Below are 10,811 nucleotides of genomic sequence, written 5' to 3'. Positions count from 1 at the left end.
TAAAACCAATATTAAAATAAAGATCCTATTTTAAATTGTTATGAATCATAACAATATTGATGGCATTTTTTTTTATATTGGGGGAGGCAGGGTATGAAAAAAATGTTTTGGTCAAAAATCCCCAAGCTGAATGGGCAGTCAATGGGGGAGGCAGAAAAAAGGGAAGGGGGGAAAATCACTCAGCAAAATTTGGTGGATAGAGGGGTGGTGAAGAAATGGGAAATATTCGATGGGGTCTTGAAAAAAATAGGGTGATAATAGGCACAGGTCAATGATTGTTAATTATATGTTGTTGTTGATGGCCAGGGAGTCCAGCACAACTCATAGTGACCCTATGAACAAAATGCCCAAGTCTTTCTAGAACTATTGTCATTTATCAAATTTCATAGGGTTTCCAGAGGCATGTTATTTAGGAAGTGGATACAATACAACATATATTAATTATTATATAGAACATAATGCATATGAATGAAACACAATGTATATGAATGAAACACAATGTATATGAATGATTGTATAAAACACAAAGCATATATACAAAACATGATGGATATAAATGTGTATGCAACCCAAGAATAAAAAAAAATCCTCAAGCTGCAATTAAAACTTTGTAAATCGGCAAGCTTTAGGACTTGTGTAAGTCACTGTCCTTTATGTTCAGATCATCAGTTTCCTTATATGTAGGTTGGTGAACTTCCGGCGGGTTTTCAGAGGCAGTAAATCACATAGGCAGGAGATTTCTTATCTTTCTTCTGTGGAGCAGCTGGTGGATTTGAACCATATGCCTTTGTGTTGGCATAACAGCTCTTTACCAAACTCGACTATCTTAACTTGCTTTTCAATTTTTCAATTTTCTTATGTGAGATTGCCGCCAGCCACAGGATAGAAAAAAAAAAAAAACATTCTGCAAAGGTACATCTTGAGACTTTCCAGAATGCTCATAGGAGCTCTGGGCGTGTAGTATATTGATGCTAGGCTATTAGCTAAAAGGGTCAACAATCTGAGTACACCAGCTGCTCACTGGAGAAAGGTGGGCAGTTTACTCTCAGAAATCCACTGGAGAATCACCAGGTTTAGGAATGATTCTGAAGGTAGTTGAGTGGCCTCTTAGTTACTTATATATAGTATCATGGCTCACCATATTAAGATATCATTAAAATGGTCATAACATCATATTTTGTATATAGAAACCTCAAACTTTGCAATTCCAAAGTTGAAATATTGGTATAATTTTCATTAAGAAGTCTTGCAGTAGAGATTAGCCAGGCTTTTCAGTTTAATCATAAAAATGAAATACTGGTACACAATGGATGTTCCAGTAAGCAGCATTAATATTATAAAACACTGTAACATTAAGATGATTTAATTACATAATTACCAGGGAAAACCTGGAATTCATTGGTAATTTAATCTGCAAAATGCAAATGACACAGCCCTACTTGCTGAAAGCCAAGAGGACCAGAATTTACTGACGAAGAGCAAAGATTATAGCTTTCAGTACAGATCACACCTCAAAACAAAGGAAACAAAAACATTTACTATTGGACGAATAATCAACATCATGATAAATGGAGAAAAGATAGAAGTTGTCAAGTGTTTACTTTTACTTGAACATTCAATCAATGTCCATGGGTACAGCTGTCAAGAAATAAAAAAAGATATTGTATTGGAAACATCTACTGCAAAGGACCTCTTTAAGTTGTTGAAATGCAAAGATGTATTGTTGAAGACTAATGAGTGTCAGACTCAAGACATGATATCTCCAATTGCCTCAGATGTGAATGCTGAACAATCAATAAGGAAAACCAAAGAAGAACTGATGTCATTGAATTATGGTGTTGATGGAGAATACTGAATACCTCATGGATGCTAAAAGAGCAAGAGAACACAACATGGTTTAAAATTAGGAAAGATGTGTTTCAGGGTCGTATCCTTTCTCCATAACTATTTAATCTGTACACTGAGAAAATTAAAAAAGCTGGACTCCATGCAGAAGAATGTGGCATCAAAGTTGCAGGAAGACTCTTTAATAATGTTCATCATGTAGTCTTGCTTGCTAAAAGTGACAGCTCGACAATGAATAAAGATGACAAAAGAAAAATTCAAGCCTTTTAACTGCAGTATTGGACAAGAGTACAGAATACCCATGGACTGCCAAAAAGAACAAACAGATATGTCTGGGAGAAGGTGCAACCAAAGGGCCCCTTCAAGGCAAGAATGCACATACTTTGGGCATGTTGCTAGAAGTTATTACTTGAAAAGGGACATCATGCTTGGAAAGGTGGAAGGACGGTGAAAGAGAGGAAGTCACTCAACCAGCTGAACTGACACAATGACTGCAGCAATGGGCTTGAGTGTGTAAGAGATGGTGAGGATGGCACAGGGCTCAGATCTGTTGTTCACAGGGTCACTATGTGTTGTATACTCAACTTGACGGCACCCAATAACAACGGACTGCCAAGACAACAAACAAGTCTGCTTTGGAAGATGTGCAACCAGGATTGCTCTAGAGGCAAGAACGGTGAAATTTCACCCACTATACTTTGAGTTTGCTGTAAAGATAGACCAGTCTTTGGAAGAAGACTTTTTATGCTGGGGCAGGTGGAGAGTCAGAGAAAGCAAGGTAGACCCTTAACAGGATGGACTGATACAGTGCAGTGACTTTAACAATGGCTCGAGCATGTGAGGGTGACACCAGCTAGGGCAAGGTTCAGGTGTGTTGTTCACTGAGATGTAGTCAAATAAGAAAGAGTAAAGCACTCTGTCTCATGAAAATCACAGTTTGAATGTTCCTTAAAAGTGATGATGGTGGGACTCTACCTCATGGACTGTGCAAATTGTTAGGAGGGAATGTTATGGGGAAGGACATTATCAGCAAAAAGAGAAAAGTTCTCTAGAGCCAGACTGACAATTACTGTAGCAATGGGTTCCAACATAGCAACAGTTGTGAGGTTGGTGCAGGATCGGGCAGTTCATCCTTGTTTTGTACATAGAGTTATTTGGAACTCACTCAACAGCACCTAATAACAACTACAACACAATCATTATTAAAAACACTCTCTGGTTAATCAGTTGACCCTTTATTGCCTTCATTCTGATATACAATTTTCAAACTGTCTCACTTTGTACATGTATCTCAAAGCCCTTGAGAGCTGAAGACACGCCACCACTATCTTGATTTTAACCTAAAGAATGGCATAAAGAGACAACAACATAGGATTGCTAGTGAACTGTTCACTGCAGTCAAGTAGCAACTGGCTCACTGTTGGCCCTTTGGGGGAAAGACTTCTCATCTTTATCCTAAGGAGCAATAAGTGGATTCAAACAGCTTACCTTCGGGTTGGCAGCTCACCTTGTTACCCACAAGAACACCAGAGTCCCATGGTATACGATTAGTTTCTATAAAAATACGGTCAAGTCCATTGTTTATGGTAGAGTTCTATGGCATCTGTGAACACTTCATAACCTGCTATGAAGGCCCAAAGCAGTAGGAATGAATTTGTTTGTTTGAAATGGTTGGTAAGACATCTCTAGATGAGTGGAGACCTGGTTTCTCTTTAGACAGCGGAGATGGAAACTCGGATGGTTTCTCTCATAACAGAGGTGGGGAATTTCCAAACCTGATGTCTCAAAGTGTTAATATCAGTAAATGATGAAAGAAATTCTAATCTTACGGTTATGTTCCAAAGGAGTTAGAAGCACTTCTCATTTTATTTTTGTCAGCCTGATCAATATATATTGGCTTGCTCTGATATGAGGTATACTATAATTTCTGGTTTATTTCTTTTTGGAACAAGACACTAGTTTTTATGGATTGTAGTAAAGTGAAATATCCAAATCATATTGACACAGGCTGAATAAAAATGATGAGGAAAGTATTTTATGTTTGTGTAACTGTTATATAGACTTAGCCTATTTAGTTTTCAGCACAACTACCATGTTGAGATGCTTCGGTCATTAGAGAAGCAGCGTGTAACTGACAGTATTACGAGGGTCAATAAATCTAGCCAATTCACTCCCCTCTACTCCATCTTTGCAATATTTAGTCTTTTAAGATGAAGAAAAACTCAAATCACTAGGTACCCCCACAGTCAGTTACTAAAAGGTATAATATTCTGTTAGGATCTGGAGCACTTTTATAAAATAATACAGCATTTATTTTTTGAAATGCATACTACATACCATATAAAAAGTAAAGTCATATGATCAAATCCAGAGAATATGCAAGTCTCAGATATTTTATTGTTATTGTAAAAAATATGATGTTATTATATAAAGTCAGAAACAGGTTATGGGACATAAAACCATTCTATTATTTAAATATTAGAGGTTTGGAAACATGTATGTGAAAAACTTAGGGAGTTTACTCTGTAGGTGACATAGTCCGTAGGGATTTGCACTTATTACTCAAAGGCGGTGTCACTCTGGAGATCAGAATCCACCAGGATTCAAATCTTTCTCAGGAGAAAGGTAGCAATTTTCTTTCATGCAACCTAAAACTGCATTTCTCCTCTGAAAATCTGCTGGAGGGTCAGTTATGAATCAGTTCCGACTCAATGGCAATGAGAAAGCGAAAGTAAAACCCAATTTAAGTCTCAAAGATTTTGTATTCAGTTAAAGAAAAAGTGTGAAAATCAATGTCTAAATAATGATTTTTTTTGGCAGTATCAGTATGGTGCAAATTTTAAGCAGCTGAAAACACATTAAAGAGGTATATAAATCCGTATGTTACTAAGTTACCAGTGTTTTAAATGAGTAAATTAAAAAGACAGTTGTTAGGTGTCTCTAAGTCAAGTACATCGCATAGTGACCCTCTGAACAGGCACCCTGCCTTATCCTGTGCCATCCTCATCATCTCTTACACATTAGAGTACACTGCTGACGTCACTGTGTCAATACATCTTCTTGGGGTCTTCCTCTCCTCAGGTGATCCTTCATCTTTCCAAGCTTGAGGTCCCTTTCTAAGGAATAGCCTCACCTAGCTACATGTCTAAAGTACGAAAGATGAAGCTTCACCATCTTTGCCCTCAAGGAGAGCTCTGGCCGCATCTTTTCTGAGACATATCTGTTTGTACTTTACCAGTCCACTTGTCTCTTCTCCAGCACCACCACTCAAAGGCATCAATTCTTCTCTCTGATGTGTAGCAGACGATTGAGAAGAACAAACAGATATGTCTTGGAGAAGGTGCAGCCAGAATGCTCCTTGTAGGCAAAGATGATAAAGCTGTATCTCACATACTTTGGGCTTAGAGAGGGACACCATGCTTAGACAAGTGGAGGGATGGTGAAAGAGAGGAAACCCCTCAACTAGATGGATTGACACAGTGACTTCAGCAATGGGGTGGAGTGTGTCAGAGACTGTGAGTCTGGCACAGGACAGGACAGAGTTCAGGTCTGTTGTTCATAGGACCACTGAGTTGTACTTGACTCGAGGGCACCTAACAACAACAATAACTGCATGAGTAAAAACATTTATTTTTATAAAAGAAATAGAAAAGAAATAAGATATTGGAGGAAAATGATGACATGCATACAGTGAATGTCATTTGTTCCTTGTATCCTATTTGGAGATAGATCCTTATACATCTCTGGCTGTTTATTTTTTGTAATGTATTTCTCCCTTCACAATGTGTATTCCACAGTCAACTCTGAGACTGAGTGGGGAGCCAGTGGAATGTCACGCTAGGTGTCAAACATCTACGTTCAGTCTCTGCTTGACCAAGCAGTCACAGAATCATCGTGTCAAATGGTGTAGTACCTTGAGTTTCCCCCCTTCTTTTTATATCTTCTGGGTTTTGCAACATACTTTTCTAACATAATAAGGGAGTTTCTGTGTATTTGCTTAGTTGTTATTATCAATATCCTCAAAATTACTTCTATTTTATTAGTTCAGTGGTTACTATTTACCTAAGAATCATAAAGTTCTTCATTATTAAGTGGACTGAGTTCTCTCTTAAGAATCACTTAGGGATTATTGTAGATACAGTCGATGATTGTTTAAAGAGCTAGAAATGACAGTCTAGAAAGAAAGGATTGTGATGATAATACTCGTATTTGGTCTTTACAAAGTCTTTTTTTTAAATGATGGAAACAATTCAGCTTTATGGTCTAGATAGAAGATGCAGTTTGGATAAGGGTGGAATAATGGTGACCTATTAAATATCTACAACAAACAAAATAGGAATACTCCGGATGAGATGGATTGACACAGTGGTTGGGGTAATGGGTATAGATGTGTCAGAAGGAGTGAGACTGGCCCAGGAGAGAGTAGGGTTCAGAGCTATTGTACATAGGGTCACTATGTGTCATGGTCAACTCGAAAGTACACAACAACAACGTTATGAAGAAAAATGAAGCAGGTGAAGAGAAGGTCAGATGATAGAAGTAGGTTATAATTTTAAACAGAATAAACAGGGAAGGTAACACTGGAACAAAGACCTGAAGGAGATGAGGGGATAAACTGTAGATCCTGAGGGAAAGACTCTCCAGGCAGACAGAAAGAAAAAAAAGGGTATGAATGACACTGTAAGGACACCTAAGAAAAGCCAATGTGACTGGAGCAGATGAATCAGGGCTATGAAGGAAACAGAAAATGTCTGTGACATCACGGAGCCCAGATGAAGGAAGATCATGAAGGCTACTATGAAGATGGGAACTTCCACTTTGAGTAAAAACGGTGGAATGATACAAGCAGATTTCCAGGTAAGACGTTCCCTCTGGCTTCACTGTTGGGTGAAGACAGTAGGGGAGCAAATGTGGGGTACAGAAGGATCAGTTAGGACGCTACTTCTGTAATCCAGGGGGGAGATGATGAGGAGTTGGACCAGGATGGTAGCCAGAGACGTAGAAAATGTGGTAACATTCTAGCTACATCTTCATAGTGAGAAAAACAGAGGAAGTAACCCAAGAACTACAGAGGGAAGAGAGAGGGAGAGCTGAATTTAGAGTGGAGATCAAGAGTTTAGGCTTGAACATGTTAAGTAGAGACAGCTGAATAGGAAAACTTGATACTTGAACCTGGGGTTTCAGGAAGAGATGAGGGCTGAAACTTACATCTGGAAATTGCTGGAATTCAATCATTCAGCAAGAGAAGGATGAAGTACGCTTCCTACAGGGTTTTCTCAAGGGATTCTTCGGATATGAAATAAAAAAGTGACGGCAACTAAGGTTGTTGAGTTGTGATCCTTTGAATAGATTCTTCTCAGGTTGTTATTGTTATGCACCATTGTGTTTGAGCCAACTCATAGTGGGTTTTCAGATTAAGTAAATCTCAAGGAAGCCAACTGTCCATCTTTCTCATGAGTAAATCACTCAAAAATACTCAAACCAACTGCTGACTTAACTCATTAACTAACTAACTAACTAACTAATTCATTCATGGTGACTCCATGTGTGTTAAAGAATTGGGCTGTAGAGTTCTTGATGGAGATTTTCTGGAAATAGATAAGCATATCTTTCTTCTGAGTTGCCTATAGGTGGCCTAGAACCACTAACTTTTCCATTAACAGCCAAATGCATTAACCACTTGCCCTATGCAGGGACTCCAGAGGTTATACAGGGGTTTTTCCTTTTATATAAATGAAAGAGTATTATAAATAGGCAGAAATTATAATTGAGTACTTTGTCTGGTCTTATACCACAGAAAAGCCTGGAGCCTCAGTTTGAAATGAGACCTTCAAATCCTGCCAGCTGAAGGCACCTTCATACCAGGGACCTTGCTAGGCTTCCGTGAGTTATGATCGACCAGCACTCTGAGGGAAGGTTGCTTCAGGAACAGAAGAAAGCTTTGTGCTATAGTCCAAACGTTTCTACCCACCTCCTGCTCCCTCTGGCTCACTTACCACGTTCAGCAACATAATGATACAAAAGTTGATGCACACGGCAGTCCCTGTGGTTGCAACCTGAGAGTTGTTCCTGATGAGTGCCCACTTGAAGGCAGCGAAAGTGCTGACGGTCACCACGCGGTAGATGACGATCCCAAACACGGCAGCGATCACCACGCAGATCTGGCAGAAAGACAGAGGGGATCCAGTGAGCACCCCGGTGGAATGGTCAGGGGGAGGGCTCACGTCACCTGGAACATCGTCTGGTTAGAAAAGGGAAGGTGATGGTGCTACCTGCCTAAGGAACCACAAGCTACTGGGATTTTCATTGTGGTTAATGCTTGCTTTTTACCTGTTTGTCATTTCTTAATTATTCAACTAGAAAAAAGGTACTGCTTAGAAATGGACCATCTACAGGCTAACACTTTGTTAAGCAGACTATTGGATTAAAGAGATGAGGAAAATAATGACTATGGGAATCATAATAATTTCTGTCAACAAGTTATTTAGGACCTTCTGTGTGCTCCTCTGGAGAGTGTAGTAGGTTAAGTGTTGGGCTATTAACCAGAGGGTTGGTAGTTCGAATCCACGAACCACTGTGACAGAGAATGCTGAGGCAGTCTCTTTTTATTAGGATTTAAAGTCTTAGAAGCCTGAGAGAGTGTTGTCATGAGTCAGAACTGACTCGACATCAGTGGGTTTGATTGATTTTATGTGCCTATAATCATGGATCATTTGGATGCCTCTGTTTGAAATTGTTAATACGCATCTTTTAACTCTTGGGATAAAAGGAAAGCTTAAGGCTATCTCCTTTCCCACTGGTTACTATTGTCCTATCCAGCTGGGGACTCTGAACCCACTTAGCTTCTTTCATTGCTTCAAATGGGCTAAACGCTCTTAATCTTCAAATTGTTTCCTTTGACTAAAATGCCCACCCACCCATGTCCTTTCCAAGCGCACACTTGGGTACAAACACATAGCCTATTCTACCAATCTTTAATATAGGAGTTCAAGAGCCACTTTATAATTAAAGGTTTTCAGGACTGTAGGTTATTTTTTTGTCATATGAGATCTGTGATTTTCTTTAAAATACTGATTGTAATAGTCTGATTATTTTAGATCTGTCATACTCTACCGTTTAAGCTCCATGAGGGATGGGGTAGTATCTGTTTTGCCCACCACTGGCTTTTGCAACACTTTACAGTAATTACGGGCACATAAACTCAACCAAGCTCACTGTAATGTGGAGTCAATTCTGACCCAGGGCAAACCTCCCACAGCTTTCTGGGACTTAAATCTTGGTGGAAGGATACTGCTTCAGTTTCCTCCAGTAGTGTGGCTGGTGGTTTAAACTGCTGACCTTTTCCTTCACAGCCCAACACTTAACCTACTACACCAACAGAGCTGCATAGGAGCACACAGTAGGTCCTAAATTACTTGTTGGTGCATGAACGAATTAATGTTCTGGGTACAAATCATCGTACCAGTCAGAGATAGACAAAGCCTGAGGCATCTTTCTTTGAAGATTTTATACCAATTGAGAACACTGTACCACTTTGAAGTAAGAACCAGAGGCTCCTAAAGTTTTGTGCTGACTATTAAGTGACTTAATAATACGTCTTTTTAAAAAAAATTCCAAGCTCATGGCCACTGGCCACTGAGTGGCTTCTTGCTCATGGTGACCCTCCATCAAGGTCGAGGCTCTAACCCTTCACGTGGAACTGCATGTGGACTCCACCTGCTGGAGGTGTGCAGCTGGTCAGAAGCACGATACACGGAGCACCGTGCCACCAGAACTTGACAACTTAACCTGTTAGATGTAAACACCTGGATTGGAAAGCCAGGCCTCTGGAGGTTCTCTGCTCCTTTCCCCTCCCCCTGCATTAACATTTTTATTGTGATTTTAACAAAAGTTTATAGAAAAGTTGGATTTTCATGCATTCATTCACTGTTGTACATTTTCCTCCTTATCCCCCAGTTCATTGCTTTAAAAAAAGATATTAATTCATTGTTATATAATTTCCTCCTTCCTGCAGTCCACTTTGTTATGCACCTCTTATCCTGACTTTCGTATATGTGCTGCGAAGCAAGCACTGCACCTCGTATTCTGGACGGTTGTCATACAGATAATGTCTAATCATATATTCCTTTTAAATAGCTCTTTTCTTCCTCTGTTCCAATGCAGTCTTCATTATTTATCCCTTCTTCTCTGTTGCTTTAAGAGTCTTTTCTTCATGGAAGTGCCCTTTTCTTTTATGAACTCTGTTTCCTGCCTGCTCCCAAGGTGAACAGGTGCCTTCATGGTAGAGTGGTTAATTGCTTGACCACTAGCTGAAAGCTGATGGCTCGAATCCACTGGCTGTTCTGCACAAGAAAGATAAAGTCATCTGCTTCTGTGATGATTTGCGCCTTCATTATCTTCTGGGGCAGTTCCACTGTGTCCTGCGGTGTTGCTATGAATCAGAGTCCATTCCTTGATAGTAACAAGATGGTTTGTTGGTTTTTCTTTTTCTTTCTTTTCTTTTTTTCTTTCTTTTTTTTTTTTTAAGGGTAATATTCTGCACTGAAGTTGTGATCTTTGCTGAGGGACCTTGGGAAAGCTACCTAACTTCAGCTCTCAAGTTTCTTCACTGGCAAAATCAGCGAGATTGCCTGAACTTGCTGTGGTCTTCCTGAACTCTACTGGTGTAGGACGTGTATTTGCACATTGCCCTAAAATGGTATTATTTACACATTTTCATGTATTTTTTTTCACAGTTGATGAAAACATCACTTCTTCTTAGGAAAAGCTAATTATCCGGTCTAAGTTAGTATTCATCAAACTAAAGAGACCAGGAAATAATTGTTAGTAAATTGCAATCATACAGAGCTCTGGTGGTAGGGGAGGAGTGGGCAAGGAGGAAAATGTGCAACAATGAACGAATGGGGAAAATTAAATGGAAACAATATGCTGTAAAAATATATATGTTGCATTAAAAATCATTAATA

At 39.3% G+C, this 10,811-nt stretch overlaps 1 protein-coding gene across 4 annotated transcripts in view; it reads right to left on the bottom strand.

The window, feature by feature from the left end:
* The window catches only part of ANO4 (anoctamin 4), a 678,878-nt gene that overhangs the window by 58,319 nt on the left and 609,748 nt on the right, over window positions 1-10,811 (bottom strand). For all 4 annotated transcript variants that reach the window (XM_006888526.1, XM_006888523.1, XM_006888525.1 and 1 more), the window contains one exon: window positions 7,842-8,006. In XM_006888526.1, coding sequence (XP_006888588.1) covers window positions 7,842-8,006 — 165 coding nt within the window. The remainder of the gene's footprint in view (window positions 1-7,841; window positions 8,007-10,811) is intronic.

Source organism: Elephantulus edwardii, unplaced genomic scaffold (assembly GCF_000299155.1).
Source record: "Elephantulus edwardii isolate Elephantulus edwardi_28Jun2011 unplaced genomic scaffold, EleEdw1.0 scaffold00068, whole genome shotgun sequence".
Classification (NCBI taxonomy): Eukaryota; Metazoa; Chordata; class Mammalia; order Macroscelidea; family Macroscelididae; genus Elephantulus; species Elephantulus edwardii.
This window is presented reverse-complemented; position numbering and strand designations above follow the sequence as displayed.